The 27,579-nt window shown below is 30.8% G+C and overlaps 2 protein-coding genes and 1 long non-coding RNA gene across 5 annotated transcripts; all 3 read right to left on the bottom strand.

Moving 5' to 3' along the window:
- Positions 1-5,631: 5,631 nt before the first annotated feature.
- Positions 5,632-6,937, bottom strand: LOC109123109 (uncharacterized). Its single transcript, XR_002030778.2, has 2 exons — positions 6,346-6,937; positions 5,632-6,129 (listed from the first exon to the last, which is right to left on the bottom strand). It is a non-coding gene; the product is annotated as an uncharacterized LOC109123109 (long non-coding RNA).
- A 77-nt stretch (positions 6,938-7,014) lies between these two features.
- On the bottom strand, positions 7,015-8,442 carry LOC132254284 (putative disease resistance protein At1g50180). The gene is made up of 2 exons (XM_059739583.1): positions 8,166-8,442; positions 7,015-7,745 (listed from the first exon to the last, which is right to left on the bottom strand). Exons 1-2 carry the CDS (start codon positions 8,440-8,442, stop codon positions 7,015-7,017), a joined length of 1,008 nt encoding a protein of 335 aa, XP_059595566.1.
- A 227-nt stretch (positions 8,443-8,669) lies between these two features.
- Positions 8,670-23,938, bottom strand: LOC104877381 (putative disease resistance protein At1g50180). 3 transcript variants are annotated; one of them, XR_009466579.1, is made up of 4 exons: positions 23,652-23,938; positions 19,170-19,893; positions 17,353-17,646; positions 8,670-8,741 (listed from the first exon to the last, which is right to left on the bottom strand). XR_009466579.1 is itself a non-coding variant. In XM_059739665.1 (3 exons), exons 2-3 carry the CDS (start codon positions 19,881-19,883, stop codon positions 17,572-17,574), a joined length of 789 nt encoding a protein of 262 aa, XP_059595648.1. In that variant the 5' UTR covers positions 19,884-19,893; positions 23,652-23,938; the 3' UTR covers positions 17,184-17,571. The 3 variants fall into 3 exon arrangements, 2 of the variants coding, with proteins under 2 accessions (XP_059595648.1, XP_019077657.2); XM_059739665.1 differs by lacking the exon at positions 8,670-8,741 and having other exon boundaries at positions 17,184-17,646; XM_019222112.2 differs by lacking the exons at positions 8,670-8,741; positions 17,353-17,646 and having other exon boundaries at positions 18,438-19,893.
- Positions 23,939-27,579: the final 3,641 nt, after the last annotated feature.

The raw sequence follows: 27,579 nt of genomic DNA, 5'->3' as shown, positions 1-27,579 counted from the left end.
TTGGTGAAGTTGCACATATCCTCTACTTGGATGCGTCTCTTACTAAGGTACTATCCAATTTTTCTTGAGTTTTCATTTTTTTTTTTTAGCTTAAGTTGTGATTTTTTTTTTTTTTAGTATTTGATAAATTACTCTTGAGCATACAATATAATATTTATGAGCTTTGAAAAATTGTAAGAGTTTAAGTCTTTATTGGTGAATTCATTGCTTTTACATTTTGACTAGTGGATGTAAATTCTTCAGTTTCATTATGGTTTTCGATATATGATATTTTGGATGAATAAGAAGCCAAAAATTAATAAAAGAAAGAAAAGATAATTTTCATAACATTTGAAACCCATTGGAACTCATAAAACATAGCTAACAAATGTTCGATTGAGTCTACTTCCTAATCTTGTAGGTACATTTGGAGAAATTGACACCACATTAGCTCAAATGGTGAAAATTAAGTTCCATTTTGTTTTTTTATATAAAAAATCTGTTCACTTAGGAACTCCATGCGTATTTAATTTCAATATTTTAATGGCTATCATATTTTTTAAAGTGTTTTTTTTTTCTTTGTGGTCAAAACCCTTCAATATGTAGACTACCAACATGAGATAATTATGGATTATAGTAGTGATTAGAGGTTCATAACAAAATTTCTCTAATCTTATGCCCATTTTAATAATTTATGCTCATGTAGAGAGTACAAAATATTATTTGATTCACAATTTCTTATAATTTGAAGTACCACTATCACAAGAATGTGATAATTGTATTCTAGGACATTATTGTAACTAAACTAGAAGAACTTAAATGATAGAAATTCAGTTTAAGAACACAGTCAAACTCTAGCCTCATTTAATCTTATTTTTTATTTTTAATTTCTTTTTGCTTTATTTATTTTGTTTACATGGTTATTAGTGCATATATATTTTTCAATAATTCGCACAACAATTCTTATTGAAGCTAGAGAATTTCCTTAGAATATAATTCAAGAGGTGACGATAAAAAAAGGTTGTTCTACTTAACAACTCTAAAGCTTGATAGAGTGTTACAAAAGGATGCCCTCGTTTCAAGGGAGGTGAAAGAAATGTGCAAGCACATTCAATTATGGAAGCTTGGAATCATTCTCATTTCCTATGCAAGAGCAACATCCTCAATGGTTTGGACAACATAGTACATAATGTGTATGGTCATGTAAATACTACAAAGGAACTATGAGAGTTTCTTGAGGAAAAAGCATAAGACAAAGGATGTTGGTTTAAGAATTTCATAGTAAAAAAAGTTTAGGATTACAAAATGATTGGCTCTAAGATAGTCATGAGTGAAGTCCAAGAGTAACAAAGCAATATTATGCAAGGAATACATGTAGAAAAGAAGTATTGAGTGACTTTTTTTTTTTTTTTCAAAATTATAGCTTGAACAGAGATACAACTCCATATATATGAGTTATGGAAAGGATAAAGACCTTTTTATAATTTAGTGGGGTATTTAGTTAGAATAGTTGTCTCTAACCCTATGGGGGTTCAATGATGAAAATTAGATATCCAATAGAAAGGACTTTGAATCTATTAGTGATTATGCATTGATATGAAAAGAGAGGTGATATCCTAGAAGTTCTTAAAACAAAGGTAAATTACTAGATCCTCCATGAGATCTAAATTTTTAACATTAGACAAACTAGGTCTAGAAGATGCACAATGACTTTGTAATTTCCAAGAGGGCATATAATGCTAGCTAAAACCTATGCTCAACATCAACATATATTGTGATAATCAATCTGTTCTTGAAAGAGCACAATATCACATGAACAATGGTAAATCTCAACATTTGTTAAAGACACAATACTATGAGATAGTTACTTTCAAATGAAAAGCTTGTGGATCCACTTAGGTTTATTAAGAGATCAAGTTAACTACTCATCAAGGGGATGAGATAAAGCCTATGACTGAAAATTTTTCATAATACTAAACCAACTAGCTTACTAGAGATAGCAAGATTTAGGCATAAAGGGACAGCTTAGGTATGAATAAATTAAAGCACTAGAGATATTATCTCTCATACATATTCTTATGATGAAATAGCTTTATCTACACTATGAGTTAGGCTAAGCTTTGATGATAAAGAGTTCTATTGGAAAAACCATGTGGAGTATGATATGCTTGCTTTTAAATGATACTGTTTTGGGGTTGAGATTCTCTAAAACGCTCATTAAAACTTGGAGTTGTTCAAGGCTAAAATATACATAATTATCAGAATAAATGATGTCCGAGAAGTAGCTATGTGAATACTATTATCATGGTTTAAATATAAAAGTTTAAAAGTTCAAGACATCACGCTATTTGATGATTTTCTAGTAAATCCAATAATATTTCACTAAAGAAATTCCAAAGCCACAAGCTACCTATATCCTAATGCAACTTCTATCTAAATAATACTTTCTCAAGTGTTTACATGTCATTTGCATATGATAAGTAAATTTCCTTTTATGTGAGGGATTGTTGGAAAAAATGGTTTTTTAAATAATGATAAAAGGATAACTTTGAACTAAAATTTCCTTGAAAATTTTAAGATGGGACCAAATTGGAATGCATTCATCTCCATAAGTAGCTGAATGTAATATATTGATATGCTAAAACCATTTATGGGTGCATGAGAAATGAGCTCAAAATGACTTATATATTCATGGAAAATGTTGTGGAAGAAAGTATCCCACATATGAAGGTCACTAGCTAGAAGAGGATTATAAGCATTCTGTAAGCTTAAAAGAAACATGGACTTGAACTTGGGCTCAAGTACATGTGGGCCTAACTATATGGTTATGGATTTATGCTTGACTTAGACCCACATGCCTATAGGTTTAATTGAAATGCCCATCAACACGAAGTGTTATCTTTTCTGTAAGGCACACCTCTAGGGCTAGACACATCTACATCTATAAAAAGGGAACCCCTCCATGATATTTCGCCATTCTAACAATCATCTATCTCTCCTTCTTTTCCAAGTCATTCCCATGTGTGGTATTCCATTCCAACCAAGTGTAGTGTTGTTCCATTTCAAGTTATTCCTAAGTGTGATATTCCATTTTATTTGAAATGTGAGTTGCAAGTGTGTAGTTTCAAAGCATCTAAACTTTTGTATAGAGTACAAAACATTGTTTGATTCACTATTTTTTTTTTTTTTTTTTGTGATTTGAAGTGCTACTATCATAAGAAAGTGACCATTAGATCTTAGAGATGATTAGACACACTAAACTGCAAGCCGCACCTTAGCATGGCTTATTTATCTTAAGATTTAACATTTTTTTTCCCAATCTCATTTAATAATAATTAATTTTTATCTTTTATCTTTTGAAAAATTAAAATTTTAATGGGAAAAGTCTATTTTTCTTATTATAATTATTTTTAAAACTCCTTAATTATTTAAAGTATTTTTTGTCATTATCTATCTATCTATATATATATATATATATATGAATAGATTGCATGATAAGATGAATATAAAAAAGAATCATATATAGATTCTTAGTGTTTTTGAGCTAAAACTAATGATCTTAGTTAGAAGAAGTTGAGTTATTCCAATTTTTGAAATTTTTAAAGTCAAGTAGTCCGAAGAGGAATTGGAAAGTCGAGTTAGGGGACACTTAGGAATTTTGTCCGGAATTGCCAACCTAGCTAAACACTCACAATTAACACAGTCATTCTCCACGGTCCTTTGATATTGAGCATTGTCTTCAGCACATGACCATTCAAGGTCATAGAACAAGTCAAGTTCCTGCCACAAACTTTTCAGCATATTGTAATAACTTGTTACAAACAAATTCCCCTTTGTTGTATTTCCGATCTTCGTTTTCAACTCATAAACTTGCAAGGAATTGGCCAAATTTGAGTATGTCTCATTCATTGCATCCCATAGTTGTTTGGTAGTGCTGAGATACATATTAGTTTGGTCGATCTCTGGTTCCATAGACTTAAGAAGCCATGATAAAATCATAGAATTCTCCGCATCCCAGACATGGTATGTAGGATCATCATAATTTGGGGCCTATTTTGTACCATTCAAATAGTCGATCTTACCTCTTCCTCTAATGAACAGTTTCACATATTGTGACCACCGCAAGAAATTCTGTCTATTCAGTCGCTGAGTAGTGATCTGCAAGATTGGACTTTCAGTAGTCTGAGTCAATGAAATCTGACCATTCTGAGAGGTCTGAATATTGGAGGAATCCCCCGAGGTTTCATCAGAAAATACTCCAGAAGTTGTAGAGGAATCATTTAAGGAATTAAAAAATCCAATACACAACCAGATTGAGATAAGAACAAAAAATCTGGAATACAAACCAGACAGAAAAAAAATTTGGTCAAAGACCAGATAAACGCTGAAAATTTTAATTTCGTCTTAGGGTTTAGGTCGGCTCTAATACTATGAACACAAAGATGAATGGAGAATAAATTTTCTAATTCATATTGCTACCATTACATTCACATATTTATAGATACAATGGTCTAAATCTATTTAAGGGAATAACCAGGAAATAATTCAAAGAATAAAATATTCTGAAATATTCTAAAGAATAAAAAATATTCTAAAATATTCTCAATATAGATGATACTTCCAAATTTTCAGCAGTGAATCTCCCATCTTTCCATATAACAGTGAATCTTCGGTCTTTCCATAATGTTATCTATGGGATTATGATTATAGCTTTATGGGTTATTCTTTCCCAATGACTTAAGACTCTTTTCTTCTTCATCTATACATCGATGAATGATTATACATTTTGGATTCTTATATACTACTAACATACTCAGTCTCCGACCAAATTCCTATAAGGGGTCCTTTGAAATATGTAGAAGAAGAGTGTAAATGTGTTTTAAAGGAGAAAAAAAAAGAGCAAAATTGTCAATCCACATTGGAAAAAAGATGAATACTTTTAGTGGGTATATATGCTAACTCATGATTGATGGATTTTTGTGTTGTTCATTGTTTCAAAATAAAATTTATAACCTAATCCAACTATGCTAAGGTAACTTTTATTTTATCAAAAATGGTTTTTAACAAAAATTCTGGTTGAATTACTATTTTAGGTGTCATCCACTGGTATAGATTATTTTTTATAATTAAGGTTTGAATGAAAAGGAAAGAAGTGAACGTTATCAAGCAAAAATAGATTCACAATTCATAATGACAATGAAAATAACAAAAATTTTAAATTGGTAAAAACAATTCCATGTCAAACAATCAAACTTTGAGAGAAGATGAATAAAAAGAAACTCTTGAAGTTAGGATTTTTTAGAAAACAATCTCTATGAATAAATGTTAAGATATGTTAAGATCTATTCTTCATCACATTATACTGAAAATCTAAATTTTCATCAAAATCAATTTTTTATTTTGTTTTAAATTTAGATTTTTTTTTTCAAATGAGATGATTTAATCCAAAAGATCAACCATCTACTTAATCCATCTTAAATCATCTTCCAATGATTCGTACAATGTTATTATTCAATATCATTAAATTTAACTTTAAAATTTTAATAAATCTACCTAGTTTGCATTTTAGTAATCATTCAAAACAATTTGATGAAAAAAAACCTAAAAATTCAATTAATCAATCAATTAAATCAAATTATCTTAGCAATTAAGCTTCATTTCTCTAATTCACTATAAATCTTACCTCTAAATCTTCCTTCCTTCAAGAAAAACGACATTTAGTCACTCATACTTGAAGATTTGGTCTCACGAGACATGTTTGGATACCAAGAAAATGAGGAAAAATGAAAGAAAATAGGGAATTCTATTGAAAAAGAAAGAGTTTTTAGAAAATTTCAAAATCAAGTGTCAAAAGTCCTCACTAAGAAATTCAAGTTCCTATTTATAGGCCAAGGTTAAGTGGACACTTGGCAACATCTCATTGGTCTTCTAGAAACTTCCAAATTCAAAAATCTGGAATTTGGCACCAAAAACAAATTCAAAAAATCCCTGTCTCTTCCTGATTTTGTCTGACATTACCATCAATAAGCCCATCATTTGGAAAGTTTTGCGTACCAACAAATCCAATTGCCTCCAACAGGTTCAAAAGTAATCCATTCAGTGGAAAGGATCAGTTCCACATACTCCAGCAAGAATCAGTACTTCAGCCACCTAGACATTATAAATCAAGAGTATCAATTGGAGTTGATTTAAAACAACCTGTTCAAGCAGATCATTGAGAAGTAGACACTGCCTCTTAAAAGTTGAAACTAGCACAGTTTCAGATTTTCTTAAATCCCAATACTAGAAGTTCAATGTCATGTACAGCCAAAGGATTATTTCTCCTAAAAAAAAACCGTGTTTGATCACATAAATAGGAGCAATCACCTTTCCATAGTAGTCACTCTAAATAATTGCTTCTCTCTGAAGAGTATGTTCATTGGTTGTGGAAATTTCTAACCTTAGTTGTTGCATTAGAAGAAAGAGATATATCTGATGGCTCAGCTTATGGGCATTCTGGCCTAAAACCTCAACTGGAAAAAAATAACCCCTACCTTCCAATATTGCTCCTATCTTGTAAATGATCACAAAAGATCTGTCAGAAATATTAAAAATAGAGTGAATAATAATAAAAACAATATATCAAAAAGGTCACTGGCTGCAATCTTGCTTTAAGAAAAAAATAAGCAGAGCCTACTTTTGTGTACCTGCTATCTTCAAAGCTTCTATACAAGGAAACATATGCGGGACCTGAGGTCCTCACATTGGAACTAGAAATGAAAACAGACTAATCCCTTCCATAAATTATGGTTTTCAAATTATTATTTTTTTAATTTAACCATTGGATGAAAAAGGTTTCCCTACAAAAATAACAAAAGACCAGGGCCAAAAGATATGAAAAGGGAAAAGTTTCTGAACGGATGGAAAGGAAATGGGAAGCATGGGAGGGATGAGAGAAAAATTGCTCTACAAAAATCAATGCATGAAACTCTTGAAAAAATAAATTACCTTATTGCAGTTCATTAGCTATCAAATGAACAATCGATCCCAAAAGTCTCATTCAACAATAGAGAGAGAGATGGAATGCACATGTTGGACTTCAACTTTAATCATGTTCACAAATGCATCTGGCATCCATATAATCTCTAGTTTTTGGAGGGTGGCGATCAAATTCAATCCATTTGGAATTCTTTCCATTTGTTCACACTGTCTAATCTTTAAATTGAAGAGATTGGGCAAGGATCCTTCATTTATCGTCCACTCCTCTAACTTGGGAAAGTCAGAAATAAAAAGAGAATTAAGTTGAGGAAAGTCTTCACAGCTGCAAACCATTTTCTTTCCATCATATGCATCCCATAGTTCAAGAACTTTTAGGTGAGGTAGCTTCCCCAATGTTGCCATTGGATCATTCAAAAGTTTAGATCTGGATAATCTTAACTTGGATAGGTTTGGCTTAAATTTGCTGGGATCTGGTAACTTGCTTAGTGCACCATCTATAGACAATCTATAAAAGTCATTGTGACAAGCCTGCAGAAATTGTGTCAAATTTCCTTCTTCAACTCTATCATCCAAGATCTCCACAGACAAGGACCGAAGGCTGTTCAAGATGGGACTTGGAGAATTGAAAATCACCTCCAACTCTTCAAAGCTTTCCAATGAAACAATCTCTAATTTGCGGAGACTAGTTAATTTGACAAGCTCTTTTACATTAGATTTTCTTGCATCAAGCAAGCTCAAAGTCTCTAGGTGACACAAATCAGATAATCGCAACTTGGTAGCACCGGTTACTGTAAATTTTGAAGGAAGATATAGATGTCTCAACTGTAGCATCTTCAACATCACATTTGGGATTTTTGGCACATATCCTTCTAAAGCAAATGATAAATCAAGGGTATGCAAACATCCCAAATTCCCTATGGATGATGGCAAGGATCGTATGCTACTATTCTTTAAACTCAAGTATCTTAAGTGGATGAGACTCCCTATTGTCTTAGGCAACTCTCCTTCAGTTTTAAATCCTTCAAGATGTAAAACTCTAAGTAATTTGAATTCCTCAAGCACGGGTTTCGCCCACTGCCAATCTCTTATCCTACAATCTTTTGCATTGAAAAATAAAAGTGATCGAAGGCGCGAAAAATTTTCATTTTTAGGTGGGACAAATCCATCAACATGTTCACCTAAAAATATGGATAATCTGCGAAGTTTACCCGTTGGCATTACAGGTACCATGGAAGAAGAAAAAACTGTTATTGGCTCCTTCTCATGCCCAAGATGAATACCTTGAAGGAAGGATTGCTCTTTCGCCTTTAACAAGCATAAATCTCGCATGAGATCATGGAGTCGACAAGTTTTGACTCTTCCAGTTAGGCTCCTTGCCCCTACTTCAACCATACACCTATCAATCAGTTCACCCAAGTAACGCTCTGCAATATCCTCTGCCTTTTCTTCATTCATAGATGTAACTATTCCTTCAGCCACCCACATTTGTATCAATTTCTTGGTGGATACTTCAGTATCCTTTGGGAAAAGACCTAGATAAAGAAAGCATGGTTTTAATTGATATGGCAAATCATAATAGCTTAAAGCTAACACCTCCGATATTAATCCATTTTCTTCACCATGTCCTTTACCACTTCGTAGATATAAATTGATATTTCTACACATCATTTCCCACTCTTTCAATCTTATTTTTTTCGGCAAAAGTCCTCGAAGAGTAATAATGGCTAGTGGCAATCCCCCGCATATACCAACCATTTGCTTCCCCAAATTCTCCCATGCAAAGTCTAAAGAACAACAAAAGACCAAATTAATACATAATTAAAAGTTAGCCAATCAATTCAAATCACATAATTGAGAAGTAGATGTAACCAATTTCTAAGAACAGGTTCAAATAAGGAATGTTTCAAATAAAATAAATGTTGCGCCAGGAAAGTTAATGCAAACATATTAGTTTAAGAACACAAAGATAAAATAATCAACACAAAGATAAAATAATCAATACAAATGTGTTTGGGGTTTTAACGTGGTTCGACCAACTATGCCTACATTATCGGATGAGAGAGAATCATTCGACCATACAATAGAGAATATTACAGAGGAAAAAGCCAAATACAACTATTGGGTTATCAAAACATCCCATATTTCCCCACTCCTTATATTCGTACCCTACCATGAGCTCCCTCACTCTACCGAGTATCTCCTGTTCTTCCTCACATCTCTATCCACCTCGTATAATATCTACAAGCTCATCTTCATCTCATGATTTTTTCTCCTTATAACCTATAATATATATAGAGATATTTCCAACAACCTTCATTATTATATAAGAAAACCTAATATTACAATAATATATCAACTTAGGAAATATTCTATATAATATTTCTTTACAAAAAGGAATCTACACTAATTAGGAATTTGGAACACTTTCCAACAATGAACAACAATTTTCAGACTTCCTGAATCAAGTTGTTTGAATACCATTAGCTTGAAAATAAGTGTAATGTACTTATGAGCTTGTAAGCCCTACCTAGACTTGTGAGAACAAATAAGTTACACAACAAATTTACCCAATAAGTTCACTTTTAAAAATGTTTCCTTCTAAGTTCATAGGTTTCATAGTTTTATTCTACCTTTGCACTGCTCATCTAAAATTTCATCATTTGTACTTCGGGTAAAAAGAAATATTCTAGCAGTATCATTTAGTATTCTAATTTAAATTATCAACTCAACTTAGAGTTTAATAACTCACAAACTTTTGGTATTAATGAATTAACTTATGCTACATGTTTTTTAAATTTGTGAAACTTACGGTTTCATCCATAAATTTGGTGATTCCTACACCATTGCTTTTCAAGCAAAGAAGTTGATTATTAATTTGTGAATGAAAAATCATAAGTACATTAGTCAATTTGTGTATCTACCCAAATCCTAGTCCCTTTCTAGTATGAAGTTCTATTGCAATCCAAAACAGATTCATAGAGAAAAAGAGAGAAAAGAAAAGAAAATTTAGAATTTTTTATTATGAATTCTCTCGAAAATAAGTACAACACCATTAGAATTTAAATAGGCTTAATAAAAGACAATAAAAACTAATTTACCTTTGCTTTTATAAAGAAAGGAAATAATTCTAATATACTAACTAAATATATTAACAATTTCTAACATCCCTCACAAACTCATGATGTAGTTGCAAGAAGCACTGAGAGTTTGTCAACCAAAAAACCGAAAACACGAAAGTAAGGTGTGACTTGATAAACAACTTTGCAATCATACTATTAAGAAAATCCCTTACCAACCAATCGAGCTTTATACAACTTAATCGAAGTACCAAATACCAAGTATCAATCTTATGCAAAGCAAAAAGTTCCTCAATCATAGCCTAAAGAGGTTAAGAAGAATGTGGGCGAGGAGAATCCACAATTTCAAAAAGTGTTGGAGTAGCCATAGGAGGAGAGGAAGGTGCATGACAATCAAAAATCAAAGTACCAATATCTACATAAAAACTATTTGTATTATCCAAGAAAATATCAATACAAACAAGGTCAGACTTAGAGACTTTATGAGATTCAATATGAATAGAAAAGAAAAGTATATGCTCAAGGAAGAAGAAGTAATGGAAGACATAAAATTAAAACTATCAAGGAAAGGGAGAAGAAGAAAAAGAAAAAAGAAGACACAAAACTAAAACCATCAAGGAAAGAAAGATAGAAGTTGACATAAAACTATCAAGGAAAAAGAGATCAAGGAAGAGAGAGAGAAGACACAAAACCATAGAAGAAGAAGGGATGGATAGAATTTAGATTCATATCTAACAAACAAAGACAAACAAAATTTGGATTCATGTCCAAAAAACAAATAGGGGAAATATAAAATCAGATTGTGTATGCAATCTTTCCAAATGTTCCCAAATCTCCTTAACAGTTTCGTACTTCGCCAATTGTATGTCTATCGAATTATTAACAGAGTTTGTTGATCCAAGTGATAGTTTTTTAATTGCTTACTTCTCAAACATCTAATTGCTATGCATATTTTTCATCATTTTCATCTATAAGTTTGTGTAGAGTGTCAATAATATAACCCCACATCTTTTTGCCCTTTAAAAAATTGTTCATCATATAACTCCAATATGAATAATTTTTTTATCTAATCTTACATTAACAGATTCAAGATAATCATCTCATTCACTAGCCATGACGAACAAATTACTACCAAACAAAAAAAGCAAATACAAACCGAAGAAAACAAATACGAAATTAAATACTAGGATTAAATAGGAAAAGAATGATGTGATCACCCACTATGATATCCCATGATCATTTATGACAAAAAAAGAATTCCACGATCGAGCAGATTCGCGAAAGTAATGTATGAGATTAAACTCTCTTCCATGAGATTCTAAATCAAAATATCCAGTAAAAAAATCAATTTTGCTCTGATACAATGTTGAAATCCAAAAAAATTCAAAGAGAAAAGAGAGAAAAGAAAAGAAAATCTAGGATTTTTTATCATGAATTCTCTTGAAAATAGGTACAACACCATTAGAATTTAAATAGGCCTAATAAAAAAAATAAAGACTAATTTACCTTTACTTTATAATGAAAAAAAAGTCATTCCAATATAGTAACTAAATATATTAATAATTTCTAACAAGTTCTACTTTTGGAGCTAACAATAAAGTAATTAAATTTTTTTTAATCAAGGAAACTAAAATAACAAATTGTGATTAGTGAAACTCCATGTGGTGAAATATAGTTCAATATTCGGATGAACAAGTTCTTAATGCCTACATTAAAAAAAATTAAAAATAAAAATAAAAAAGAAGATAAAATAAATAAACTTTTTCAACGAAAAATGGCATTGAAATTAACCATACTGCAAGTCAATGCCAAAACTAGTATAGTTTGCATGTTATAACTATAATACATTAAATATAATGGATCCACAATGCAAAATGCTTTGATTTGGAAATTTAGGATCTAGGAACATCATTGATAATGAGTATCCCAAATTTTATTTCAATAGCAAAATTTAGACTTAAATCAAAGAAGCTTGATTGAGTTCTAAAAATAAAATTGGAAAAGGAAACAAAAAAGCCAATTTCCCAAAATGTTGAGTATCTAAACAATGACCAATATTTCATTTCCCAAAATTTGTGGAATAGGTTATAAGACTATAATGATTAAGTGAATGAGAAGGCTGCATGCTAGAGATTTCTCAATTCTTGAGTAATGTAAACCAAGTCCTATAGGAAACTTGTTCTTTACTCTTGTAAACCAAGTTCTATAAGAAACTAACCATAATTAGAATTGGATTTTTTTGTATCATTAGATGAAAAATTATGGCAAATATCATTAATGATAATCCTACCACTAATATCCTAAGAAGTTCCTTATACCTTTGGCACCCCTTAGCCTATTCTTGATTGATGGATAAGAAAGAACAAACGATGCATATACGATATCATTTTCAATAGGATATGAAATCCATTGATATTATATCCAACGAAAATGATATTCTAAGATATTATATCCAATGGAATGTGTCATAATATGCTTATGTTTGGTTTGTAGAAAATAATGAAATTAAAAACATAAATGTCACGTTTCAATGTTCGATTTTTTACAATAAAAAATATATTGAATCCTAATATTTGTTATTAAAAAAAATTATGAAATCTTTCTCATGTTTAACCTTATTACAATTGCTAATTTAGTATTTTATTTTTATTTTTTATTTGTTTGTTATTAACATTCATGATTAAAATATTTAAAAATATTATTAAATATATAAAAGCATTTTATACATATTAAATCTTATGTTAAATATCATGGAAAAGATGGGGTTTGGGGCTAAGTGGGTTAGTTGGATGAGGTGGCATATTTCTTCAACTCATTTCTCAATCTTGTTTAATGGTTCCCCACTAAGCTTTTTCCAAAGTTCTAGAAGCCTAAAACAGGCAAATCCTCTTTCTCCTTTCCTCTTCATTTTGGCAATGGAGGCGATGTCTTGTATATTGAAGAGGGCTTTACAAGGAGGCTATCTTGAGTTCATGGCTAGTTGGAGAGGAAGTGATGGCAGTGTCTCATCTTTTATTTGTTGATAATACCCTACTTTTTTGTGATTTAAGCAAGGAACATGTGGAGGTCTTGAGTTGGGCTTTCACGTGGTTTGAAGCGATGTTCGGATTAAAAATCAATCTTCACAAAAGCAAGTTGATTCCAATAGGGGTGGTTCCTAATTTTGAGGAGTTGGCTAGGGTGTTAGGCTACAAGGTGAGCTCTCTTCCCTCTTGTTATTTGGACATTCTTTTGGAAGCCACTTTCAAATCCCCATGTGTTGGGGATGCAGTGGAGGAGAGATTTCGAAAACGGTCACTTTATGGAAAGGACGGTACTTGTCCAAAGGAGGGAGGTTGACTTTGGTAAAGAGCACTCTCTCTAACCTCCCAATCTACTTTATGTCGTTGGTTGTCATTCGTCACAAGGTGTGCTTAAGGTTAGAGAAAATTCAAAAAGATTTCCTTTGGGGGAGAGGAGTCTCCCAAAGTAGGTCACATTTAGTGAATTGGTTTATTTTCTATGTGGAAAAAAAGGATGGGGGCTTAGGTATCAAAAATCTATCTATGTTGAATAAGGCTCTTCTTGGAAAAAGGCGTTGGAAATTTGCATCTGAGAATGAGCCTTCATGGAAACAAGTGATTGTAGGGAAATATGGAGAAGAAATGGGAGATTGGTGTTCTGGTGCTTCAAGGGAAGGTTGCGGAGTTGGGCTTTGGAAGGCGATTAGCAATGGGTGGATGGATGGAGTTTAGCAAAAGGGTGGCTTTTAAGGTGGGGAATGGTAGAAGAGTGTGGTTCTAAAAGGATAGGTGGTGCGAAGAGGATTCCTTGGAAGAGTCTTTTCCAAACTTGTACTCTCTTGTCTCCTCCAAAGATGCTTGGGTAGCTCAATTGTGGGATCAATCTGGGGAAGTGGGTCACTAGAACCATGTATTCACAAGACTTAACAATGATTAGGAACTGGAAGAGGTGGAAGCTTTTTTCAGAAGGTTACACGGACAATCGCTTAGAAGGGACAATGAGGATGTCATGTCTTGACGAGTTTTAAAGAAAAACCTCTTTACAGTTAAGTCCTTTTACTCATCCCTAGTTCCTTGCAACGGTAGAGAGTTCCCTTCAAGCATAGTTTGGAACCCTTTGGTTCCGAAGAGGGTTAGCTTTTTTGCTTAGGAAGCTATTTAAAGGAGAATTCTAACTATGGATCAATTAAAAATGAGGGTTTGGATTTTACCAAGCAGCTGCTTTTTATGTAAAGCGGAAGAAGAATTAGCAAATCATGTGCTTATTCACTGTCTTAAGGCAACTATGATTTAGCACCTTATTTTTGCTCTTTTTGGTGTTCAGTGGGTTATGCCCAATTCTATCAAGGAAACCATACTTAGTTAGAACGGCTCCTTTGTTGGAAAGAAAAGAAAAAAGGCATGAAATGTAGCCCCTATATGTTTATTTTGGACCTTATGGAAGGAAAGAAACAAAAGAGTCTTGGAAGATACCAAACTAGCAGATCAAGCTATTTTACAGTCTTTTTAGTACATGTTTTTAGATTGGGTTAGGTTGCATGTAGGTTGTAAATCTTGGTCCATTTTCGATTTCATTGATTCGTTGGGATATAAGTAAGGGGGTGATTTTTTGCTCTTCCTTTTCCTTTTGGCTTTGTTGCCTTGTATACATCATGTATACTTTCAAGTGTACTTTAGGCTTTCTTAATACAATTGCTTTTACTAATCAAAAAATATTATGTTAAATAATATAGGTCCAATATTCACATTTTTTTAATTCTTTTCTTATTAAACATGAGATATGATAATGATAAGATAACTTATCCTATTTCATCACCATTCAAAGATGACATAACATGTATCATCCTATCTCTTATCTATCCTATAATACATTCAACCAACCAAACATGAGAAATATTAAATTGAGTTGGGGTATAATTTGAATATATATATATATATATATATATATATTTTGTTATTTTTAGAAGCAAAGAACACAAACATTTTCTTACCTATTTCAACAGGAAAAAAACAGAAATCTATTTACTATTCACTGATCATAAAATAAAAGGAAATACACAAAATGATCATCTAGCTTCAAACATTGACCTCCTAAGTAGAAATATCCAAAAAAAAAAAAAAAAAGAGGTAGCCATTTTCTTAAAGTTCATTCTCTTAAAAATTAAATTAAAAGGAAAAAACTGTTCATGAATATCAACCAGATTTTTTCAGTTTACTCATATTAATGAAATATTATTATTATATATAAAAGCATGAAAAAATACAAGAAGGAAACATGTTTCTAAAATAATTTTTAAACAAATAAAAACCGGGAAACAGAAAGGTATCCAAACAGCACCATAATGATATGCTCCATTTCATTCCTAAATGCATGACTAAGCTTTGTTACCAAACATATAGCCCTCCAACAATTAGATATAGAATTTCATGCACAATCCTATAATGATGATTTTTTTTTTTCCTTTTGGCATTTTGCTCACACCAGATATTCAAAAGTGGCATGCCACCTTGAAAAGAAAGGCAAGGTAGTCCATTCAGACAGTCCCCTACTGCCCTCTACCTCTTATCTATCATGCACCCTGAAGGATTTGCTTCTTCAGTTCTGCTATAGTGTATTTTTGGTAGATAATTTGCAATGCTGTAGGAAGAGACTAGCTAACTGAAGTCAAAGCATGATAGCTACCCTAAAAATGAAATGATGCTATTGATATTAGAGTTAAAGATGGATCCTAATTATTACTTAAAAAAAAACATATTTTAAATAATAATTCTCATGAATTTCACATCTTTTGAATAGTAATTCTACTTAAAATACTCGATTAACATATTGTTTCTCTTGCAATGGTTACTAACCATATTTTGAGTTGTGAATTGATTTTAAGGTGTAAATGATGCATTTAATTGATCATGGAAGAAAGAAGATTGAAAAGCATTGAAAAAGAGAGAGGTGAGAATTTCACACGTACATGTGAAATTTGGCACAATCGTGTGAATTGGGATAGAGAGGAGCATAATGGTTGTAGGGAGTTAAGGAGTATATGTGAACTAATTTCGCATGAACATGTGACTAACTTCCGTTTCGCATGCTTGTGCAAAACTATTAGTTCTCATGCAAAATTGCCAGTTCTCGTGCAAAATTGTGATTTTGGCACAAATCTCAAATTTTTTTGAATTTGGAAGATTCCGAAAGACCTCTAAGATGATGCCAAGTCTCCATTAATGTAATCTTCCTATAAATAGAAGTTTAAAACTCTCATTTGGGACTTTTACTTGTTGCACTTTTGGATTTGAAACTATTTTACAGATTTTTCTCTTTATCTCTCTTAATAGAAGTTTTATTTTATTTCATTTTCTCACTAGCCAAACATGCCTTATGAGACCAAATCTCCAAGCATGAGTAGCTAGATTTCATTTTTCTTGGAAAAAGAAGGATCTAGAGTCAAAATCTATGGTGGATTAGTCACTTGAAGCTAAGATTAAAAGGTAATTTTGATTGAGTTTATTCATTGACTGAAATTTGGGAGTTTTTCTCTTCAAATTGTCTTGAATGAGTGCAAATTAGGTAAATTCATCAAATTCTAAAATCTAAATTTAATGAGATTGAATAGTTGCATTGTGTGAATCATTGGAAGATGATTTAAGATAAATTAAGCTTACTTGTGAATAATTAATTAGTGAAATTAGAATTCCTAATTTGAGATTTCAATGGATCTAGATTTAAAGCTAAATCAAATATTGGTTTAGGTGAGATTTTAAGATCTTCAATCTAACTTGATCAAAAATAGATCTTGATGACCTTTTTACCATAGAAATTGATTTCTAATCAATTCGTAATCTGAGAACTTTTTTATTGATGGAATTTTCTCTAATTTTGGTCAATTTTATGTTTTCATTTACAATCAAATTTTCTCAAATTTCATTGTTAATTCTTCACTATCTCATTTTCATCATCATCATCATCTCAATTCTCACCATTTTTCCTCTTGATTGCCTAACACATTCATCATCCTCATGGATGATACCTAAACCGATATACTACCGTAATTTCCATTAAAAGCCATTTTTTATTGGACAAAAGTTACCTTTAGATAGTTGAATTAGATTATAAATTTTGTTTTGATACAATAAACAACAAAACATCCATGGATCAGATCCAAACCCACTATAGCTTAAAACTTAAATAGCAATATATGTGCAAAAAAATAAAACAAAAAAAAAATTAATAGAGCAACTATTATTAGGGTTAACATGGATTTTAACCCACTGAAGTTTAACCCAAATAACAATATAGCAGTAGGAATGGAATGAGAAACTACCTGGACCTCTTTCTGGAAACATTGCTTTCTTTTTTAACAGCTCCCAACTCTGATCTAGATTTAGACACTGAGGTTCATGGACCAAGCCTTGTGTATCTACATGGATAGCTACATCTTTATTGCGTGTAGTGATGATTATTTTGCTCCCGCCATTTCCAATTGGAAAGGCAGGTTTCAGACTGTCCCATGCTTGCTTAGTCCAAATGTCATCGAGAATCACTAGGGATTTCTGTTTTTTTTTTGGAATTCATAGAGACTACTGGCAAGCTCTTCATACCTCATTTGTAAAATACCCTTCTGATTCGCGCATGTAAATCCAGTCGGGTCATTTAATCAAAAACATTTATAAAACCTATGACCTCATACTAGTGTAGCAAAGCTACTATAGTATAGTGGCTCTAGGGTCAAACTCTAGGATGGGTTTTCATTCTACCAGTGATATGATTAGGAATTGAATTTAATGATTTCCTTTATCAAAAACTTAGAGTTTAAAAGAAAATAAAATTTGTTTTGAAAGTGTTTGAAACTAAATTAACATAAACTAATTAAAAATGGAAGAAAGAAAGTCTCCCGGAGCTCAGGATTGCTAGGATCAAGTTTAGAATGCAAAGTGGAAAATTCCGGATTTTTCTCCTCGCATTGGGGATTTAACCTATAGTTATTTCCCAAACCGGTATAGGTTTAACAATGAAGATTTAATCCATAAAAATCAATAGAAATGGTAGTCAAGGTCCATTAATGGCTTTAGACACTATGGGTCTTCACCTTGAACCACTTTCCAATGGCTCGTACATGATAACTAATGGACTGATATGGATCTAGCAATAAGCATCCACAGAGACCTGAAGCTTACCATGTATTGGCCATTCAAAGTGATTCTAAGGGATTTAAAGCAAAACTTTGGATTTAAAAGCCATTTATGAACTTCAACTACCTGTATTTAAGGCACGATCGTTTTCCACCTTGCATCTGGACTTTTCACCTAGCTTCCATCACTCCAAGAAACTAAAAGTTTAGCCTCTCATCCTCTGAGAAAACATCCTCAGAGGTTGTTTGGCTTCCAAGAAAAAGAAAATAGTAAAGAGAAAAGGGAAAACGAGAGAGCTCTGTATATTTTTCTAAGTGTAAAACATAACACGCGTGATACCTCCAAGAGATGATTTCCACCCCTTATATAGTTTTTACAAAAGCAAAGCTTGTGATTGGCTTGTTACAAGGAGAAGAAAGGAAATTACATCAAAAAATACAAAAGAAAATATCTAAAGTGGAGTCGGCAAAAACAGAGGAAAATTCGCACCACGCATGGGGTGTGCGAATTTTCGCACACCTGAGGGGGGTGTGCGAGTTTCGCACACCATTCGCACAGCTAAGGGGGTGTGCGAATTTTGCACACCATTCGCACACCTGGAGCAGTTGTCTTCCGAATGCCATATCTTCCTCGTTTCAGCTCCAAATCGTACACGGTTTGAAGCTTTGGATTCTTGACTTCCTGAGATTTGAAATGGTATATAGCATGTAAAAAATGGACTTCGGGAAGTGCTCCAAAAGTGCCAAAGAAGACTGCAGCTGCTGTCCTCTGTTTTCCTCCTTGCTTCTCTTTGCTTCTCTTTGGTTTTCTTTACTTTTCTCCTTTGGATGACTTGTCTTAATGATCTAAAAAGATGTCAAAAACACTAAAACTAGCCACAAATATGATTAGGAGTCATTGTTAGGTCCTTAACATGCCAATTAGAATAAAGATGAAGAATTACTACACAAAAGTGCTTAAAACATAATGACTTAAAGGTGTAAAATAGCACTTTTTGGGTAGTAATCACCTTCCTCTCATCTTTTTTAGGAGAGCAGAGATCAATGAAAATCCCCTGCAAGACATCTTGTGGTCGACATTGTTGAGATATGTAAGCCCAAGCAAAAGAATCAAAGTAACTCCTAACATCAGTTTGATGGTAAAGCTTTGTGGCAAGAGTGGTCTTCCTCAAACCACCCATACCACAAATGGAAACGACTCGGCACTTCTCATCTCTCACTAAATAGTTTACCAATTCCTTCACATTTTCCTCCAATCCAACAACATCCTCTTCAATCAAATGGGGATAAGTTCGCCTTCTTCGTTGCTGCAACTCATATCTAGAACTCGAAGCTTCACTTTCTCTTACAGTTTTTATACCATAAGTTTCTAAACTTCTAGTGAGATCAGAAATCTTCTTTTGGATATCCTGAATCTTGGATCCAACAGAAAAGTCCATCTGCCTCACCATCCCTCGGATTTTTCCTTCCTTTTCAACATGAAGAATAAAATTTTCTACAACATCCTCGGCATCATAAGCAACTTCTCTTATCTCTGCAATCCAGTTGCGGACTTTCTTGTCTTCTTCTTGTTTTGCATCAGCATCTTCTAAGAAACATTGCATCCTTCTCAGCTCAGTTTGCATCTGCTCAACTTGATCCTTCACCTCCAATAAGAAACTTGCCTTGTGAATTAGTAAGTAGGCAAGTCTTTCCACAGCAAAGCCAACAACTGACTCGGCCATTTTTAATTCACTGCAACAAAAAGAAAGTCAAGGAGAAGCTGTGTTATTAGCTTTAAGTGGAAAAAAAGAAGGAACTATTTTCAAGAATTATTCCTAAAAAAAAAAATTTTAAATTATTTTTTAATAACTGCTTTCAAAAATGTTCCCAACAAGAACCTCAATATTTGAAATGAGAATGGGTGGAACAGAACGACCCTTGTGAAAAAGCATGCTTAAAAAGAAAACAAAACAAAAAATGGTTGAATTTTTTGTTTTGCCTCTCCAAATTGCTTCAATTTGATTGTGTAATAAGGACTGTAATTTCTTTTTCCTTTTTGTTTTTGATAAAATTAGGAGTACTTATGGTCTCTGTATCCTCAAAGAACCAATTCAGCATGGCTAAAAGTTCAACCCAACGTTCAAAGAACCAATTTCATTCTATTTCCTCCACATTAAACACTTCAGAAGCAATTAATTGCATTCTAGTTCTGATTCAGTTTTTCTGATTCTGATTCTGTTTTTTGATTCCATTTCCTTCACTTCAAGTAAATGCTTCAATGGAATTCATGATTCTAATTCTCTTTGGCTATGATTCCAAGAAAGTGCTAAGAAAAGGGGAAAAAAAATGTTAAAGAAAATGATTTTTTTCATATTTGGTTTTTATGGAAAATACAAAAGAAAATTAATTAGAAACTTATATATTTTCAAATTATTTATTGTTTATATATAAGAATTAAAACAAGTTAAATAAATTTGAAGATGTATATACAAATAATTTATTGACTTTAAATCTATTCTTTTATTTTGCTTCATTTTTTATTTCTTTCTACTTTTCCTCTCCATTTTCTTTCCTTCCTACTTTTCCTCTTTATTTTCTTTACCTCACAGTTTCTCCAAAGTTTCCAAAAACTAAACATAGTCTTTCCTTTCATTCATTCCTTTCCCCCATTCCCATTCCTTTTGAAGTTAGTAAACATGGCATAAGGTCATGTTTGGTACATAAAAATGGGGAATGAAGAATGAGAATGAATATTTTATTTCATTCCTATATCTTATTTAGTGATTCCAATTCTTGTGTGTGAATACACATAGAAATATAAGATTCAAATGATTATGTATTTCCATTTCAATGTTAGGTAAATGAGAATGAGAATGGAAAAAGAAATAAATTGGTAATAACATCCATACACATTGTTTATTTTAAAAAACATCTTTTGAGAGTTTTTAAAAAAAAAATAATAATAATAAGAGTGTGTTTGGTAATGGGATTCAAAAATAATGTTATGTTTTTAAAAACAAAAAATTGTTTTTAAAAATTTATAGTATTGTTTGGTCCTTATTCTCAAGAAACATTTTTTAAAAACAAATTGAAATAGAGAACAAGTAGAGATTGTTTTCACCGGTTTCTAAAAACAAAAAGGAAAATATAAAGAAATAAAAATAAATAAAAACTATAAAAAGCAAATGAAGTATAACACTATGTTGCCTCTTTCATTCTCTTTCTCCACCACCTAATACTAATACTAAAAATATTCAAACATGAAATTCCTTTAAAACACATGCGCTTATTTAAATTTCTTTGAACTTCTCTAAATTGTTTTATTAAGCAAATAGATTTTAAATCAAGCAACACTTGATACAAAAAAATTATTTTTAGCAATAATTTAAAGCTCAAAAACTAATTCAATAAGTATTAAAAAGTCATCAAACTCAAAACCAATCAAATTAACAATAGAAAGTCATAAACCAAAATTCATTTTCAATGAATTTGCTAGTTTTTTTTTCACATATAATCATAATTTTACAAATTTTTTCACTACGTAAATAAACTCCCAATTAAGCAAAACTTAATACGTTGGATTCATTAACAAGTCTAGTAATTTTAAAAAATAATTTGAAACTCAATTAGTAACTCAATAAATACAAAAAAAAATTGTGAACTAAAATTGGTTTAGAATTACTATTGTTTCTCTTCTACATATAACCATATTTTTCAGATTTTTTTTTCACTTTACAAATAAACTTCAATCTTGTTTCAAATAGTAACCCAATAAATACAAAAAATTTATGAATTAAAATCGGTTTAGAATGACTATTGTTTCTCTTCTACATAAAACCATATTTTTCAAAAAAAATTCACTAGACAAATAGACTTCAAATCAAGCAAGATTGAATGTGTAGGATTCATTAACAAGTCTAATAATTTTAAAACATATGTTGAAGCTCAAATAATAATCCAATTAATATTAGAACTTGATGTATAAAATTGGTTTAGAATAACTTTAGCGTTTATCTTATACATATAACTATATTTTTTTATAAATTTTCTCATTAAAGAAATAAATGTCAAATCAAACGAGGCTTTGTATTGAATTTATAAATAAGTTTTTAATTTTTTAAAATAATTTAAATTTCAAAAAATAGATATGATCACTAAAAAAAATATATCAGAACTAATACATTATGAATCACTTTATTGCTTATCTTATACACACAATTGCATTTCGTAAAGTTCTTCACTGGGTAAATAAATTCTAAATTAAATGAGACATCATCAATACTTTAAATTCTTTAATGAATTTTCTAACTTTTAAGAATAATTTGGAATTCAAAAACCTGATTGATTAATTATCGACTAAATTAAAAGTTTTAGAATGCTTTGTTCATAATTGAGCATTAAATGTGTACATGTATGTAATGAAAAATTTGGTTCAGTTACACTTTAAAATTTAATTTGATTTATTTTCAAATTCATTTTAAATAAAATATTATTTATAATTAAATTATTCTTATTTATTATAACAGTGTTATTCATATTTTTAAATTTATTTATAATTATTTTTAATAAGATTTGAATTAAATTAAATTTACAATTTTTGAACAAAATCAAAATAAATAAAAAATATTTTTAAAAACATCTTATTCACACGAAATTTTGGTTTTTTATTCTTTAAAAAGTGTTTCTAGAAAACAACTTATCAAATACCTTTACTTTTAAGTATAAAAAATATTAAAAGCGCTTTCTAGAATCACTATCAAACGGGTTCTAAAAAAATATATTGTTTATTCTTTAACATAAAAATAAGTATTATAAAGCATCATAACACAGGTCGGCAAAGAAAAATAATATTTACTCAACAAATAAAAAATTAACCATAAAAAGATTTTACACCTGATAGAAATAGAAATGAATGGATAAAATAATAATTTTAACATGTTGGATATCATTTCTTGCACGAATCAAAATATCTCCTCTTAGAAATCAATTGAAATTCCACTATTTTTCATTTCTATTATAATCATTTTTTTATTTCCTTCTGATCTTACTTGAGCTGTCCGAGATGGGAATGGATGAGAAAAGTCCAGTGTAACAAAAATGCCCAAGAGAAAAGGGAAAAAGGAAAAGGGGGAAAACTGCATATGGGTACTGCCTTATGAAAAATCTAAGATTTATCGGAAGATTACAAGCTTGAAATCACAGCAGCGATCAATATATCAACATATAAATTATCCTCGACTCTGCAAGAAAACCAAAATTCTACAAAGTACTTAATAATTCCAGTAATCACAAGCCCTAAATTGTTCGATCTGATTAATCACAACACAATTATCCGAAAATTCTTAATCTTAACTGCCAATTCTTCACCGTTTTCCAGATTTGACTTAAAAAATTAATCGATGATTCCAAATAAAGTAAAGCTCCTCCGAAGAGGTTTTCTTTTTAATTTGTAAATCAAACAAACAGGAAACGTTGGAACAGAGAAACGAGAGAGCCTTAGAGGGGCTTACGATTAGCGTCTCAAGAAGAGATTGCGAAGGAAACAACTGGTGCGACAGCTTCAGTTGTTTCCCTAAACAGCAAAGCAGGACAGCTATGGCTATATCTCTCCGCCTCCTTCCTTCGATTTTTCAGCGTCTTTGCCCTATCATACCCCGCCCTATATGTAAGCTTGCACTTCTTCTTCGTCAACGCAAGACCCAGGTCTACGCCCACGTCGCCATCTACCTCATTGCTTTCCTGTGTCCTTTTTGCTCAATATTTCCGCCAAATTTCAATGTTTCAAGACACCAAATTTATATACGGTGAACCCCATAGTTGGACACCTTATCGTGATCTCCGGTCAAAAAAAATTGCATTTTTTGCCGCCCCATTAGTTGCCCTTATTATTTCTAATATTTTGATATGCTACATTTAAGAAACATTGGAGTTTGGACGTCTATTAAATATTAAAATAAAATTTGAATAAATTAATTAATTTTAATTATCAATTTATTTAAACCAAATGGATCGATATTTTAGTATTAAATATAATATCAAACGAGATAAATTATTATTCAATATCATAAATATTAATTAAAATAATGTTAATATGTATATTATTATTTATTTTATCATTTTTTTAAGTTGTAATTAATTTTTATACTACCGATACTTCTTATTTAATATTTTTATATTTCAATAAAATTCAACTACTAATATTTTGAGGTTTGTGACTATTTAATGGATGTTTTTATCTTGCTAGTCCGTTTATCTTTCCATCCATGTCTAATGTACTGTGCGGTATGGCTCGTGACTATACAAGGGGGAGTAATAAAAAAGTGTGGGCCAGAGCCATAATTTCCTTTACAAACTTTTGTCAAGTTCTCAAGTAATAATTGAAAAAGTTGATCCTTTCAAAATTCCAATTATATCCCTTTCTCGTCTTTTCCTCTTATTGGCCCTTAACTTTTGTTTTTTTATTTTTATTTTTCTCTTTTGTACGTTTTTAGGCATTATTATTTTTATAAATCATGGATTTCAAATCCTTAAAAGCCTTTTGAAAAAATTAAAAAATATTTTTATCTATTTTTTTAAAACCAAAAATCAAATTGATATTTATTTTAAAATCATTCCACTTTTATTCAAAATTGATGGATCAATAGTGTTAATCTATCATCATGTTTATAAAAAACATAATAAGGAATCATTTATCCCTCAACAAGAAACACAATGGAAAATAACCCGTTCAAATGAATTTTTAGAATTTTTTACTCGATCTAAAATTTTTCAAATTTATGACCTTAAACCAATTCGAAATAAATTATTTCATCTTATTATTTTCCTATCATTGATTGGGATAATGATAAATATAATAAAGTAAAAAGGTTGAATGATTTTTAGAATGACGACAAATAGTTCGTTGCCATTATTCATAAGTTGGGAAGACGTTTGAAAATTTTCACTTTAAATTTATCAACTCAAATTTGGTTTTTTCAATTCTAAATATGAAGAAAAATAAAGTGCAAAGTAGATTTTGAAGAACTAAAATATAAAATAAACAAAAAATTGAAAGGTAAAATGCATTTCAAGGAATTTGTTTTTTGAAAATATTAATTCTAACATAAAAAAAAAAATTGAGTTAGGGTAAAAAGTAAACCCATATATTTTAAAAAGAAAAGTTATATAACAAAACACACGTAGCATAGGGATAATATATATATATATTATTTATTTTTGAGTCATTTGATTATAAAAATCATTAAAAACTTATATATAAATATTAATTTTTCATTTTTTTAACCTTATTTTAATAAGAATATCAATATTTTTTTATAAAAATAATTCTTTCTTTTAAAATTATATATAAATATTTGAAATGAAAAAAAAAAGAAAAAAGCAGGGTGATTAAATTTATGAATACCCTATTGTTTCATCTCTTTTAATATATTATTTTTTATTTTTTACAAAATTTTATTATATTTTTCAAAAATAATATTTAAAAAATATATCCATCACATGACTATGACAGTGAAGGATGAAGATTCTCTTTTATTCGAGGGCCCTCCATGTGGCAAAAGCTGTCATAGGACATTTGCGCCACACTTGTAGTGGGTTCAATTCAACTTGAGAATGGAATCTAATCCAATTTCAAGGACTAACAAATTTAATACCACTTCACGATTAAGGCAAAGAAATTAAAGTAAGGTCAATTCAGAAAGAAATGGGAATTTTATTGAGAGTGTGGAAATGTGTTTTTTTTTTTTTTTTTTTTTAAGAATTATGAGTATTTTTTTAGAAAATATTATAAATGACTTTTTAAGATTATAAATAATTTAAAATTTTTTAAAAGTATTTAATAAATTTTATCAAATACCTAATTTGATTTTAAATACTGTTAAGTGGACTCTAAATATGGTTAGATTATTTTTTTAAACGTTAAAAATATATTATTATAGAAACAAAATTGCACTTTTAATTTTAATTTCTATTTTTTTATTGTGCTATTATTCACTTTTTTTTTATTTATTTTATTTTATTTAAAAGGTTAATTTTCCCCGTATCTTCTAAAATTTTGATTAAAAGTGGTGTTTGTTTTTCTATTTTGACTTATTATAATTTTTTTATTAAATAGAAAAAAAACCATAATATGTAGTTTTTTCTAAATTGAAAAAATAACATATTAGTTTTATTTACTTTTTAATACTTAATAGAAATAAAATATTACAAAAACAAACAACTTAATATTTAATATTATTAAGCATTAAGGTTCTATTTAAAATTAAGTAAAAAAACAAACACACTGTAATGTTCCTTATTTTGAAAATTTTTCAAATAATTTATTTGTTATTGTGAAACCAAGGTTTGGTTAATCTTGATTTTGATGATAATAAAACAAGGTTTAGAACTAATTATCATATTTCAAGTGTGATTAGGCAAGACGATTTCCAAAGTGGCAATCACAAAGACAAATCAAGCCAAAGGAGAAATCATAAAGAAGAAGATCACCTCAAAGAGAAAAGTTTTTCAAGACCAAAGTTTCATAAGATCTCTTTGTAAGGTTGTTGGTACACTAGGACTTTCATGCATTTCATTATTTATTTATGCACCAAAATCATCCAAGAGTAATATTGTTTTAAATATCTTAAGAATTTGATGATTTCATATTTTCAACTAAAACCTTGCGTTAAATGATTTTCAAACTTGTGTTAAAAGGTTTTAAGTTGAAAAAAGTTGGGTGTTGAGCCAAAAAATGGCTTAACCGATTCAACCGATCGACCGGTTGTGCTCGTCCGGTCGAGGATCAGTTGAGGGAGGCCAAAAAGTTTCTCTCTCCCAGTGGCCTTCTCTTCCCGGTCAAGGTTGAACCTCAACCGGTTGAGGTCTGGTCGAAGTCCGGTTGAGGTCCGGTCGAGGTCCGGTTGAAGCCCAACGGTCACTTTCCCTAATGGCTAGTCAACCGGTTGACCCCTAACTCGACTGGTGGAACCCCCAACGGCTAGTTTGGCTTTTTTCTTCTATAAAAAGGCTTCAATCTTCATTGTTTCATAAGCTTAACCTTCCCAAATCATTCTTGAATATATTTGAGTCTTGGAAGAGTGTTTTTGAGTGCACCATTGTTTCATAACTTGCATATCTTTAGTGCACCATTCAATCCTAATTTTTCTTGTATCTTTGAGCCTAAAGTTCAATTACTAGGATTTTTGTGAGATCAATCTTTGTATATCTTTGAGAGGAATTTTCTCAAGTGAGGGGTATTACTTGAGAGGTTGTTCAAGAGTGGGATAACTCTTGAGAAGTGTAAAGGGTACTTGGAGCCAAAAGTCCAAGAGGGTGAATTGAGACCATAATCCAATTGTAAAGAGATTGGAAGCTTGGTTGAAACTTCAAAATAGTAGAACCCTCACTCGGTTAGGAGGTTGAGGAGAGTGGACGTAGGCAAGGAAGTACCGAACCACT

The sequence above is a fragment of the Vitis vinifera genome, chromosome 9, assembly GCF_030704535.1.
Source record: "Vitis vinifera cultivar Pinot Noir 40024 chromosome 9, ASM3070453v1".
NCBI classification, from domain to species: Eukaryota; Viridiplantae; Streptophyta; class Magnoliopsida; order Vitales; family Vitaceae; genus Vitis; species Vitis vinifera.
This window is presented reverse-complemented; position numbering and strand designations above follow the sequence as displayed.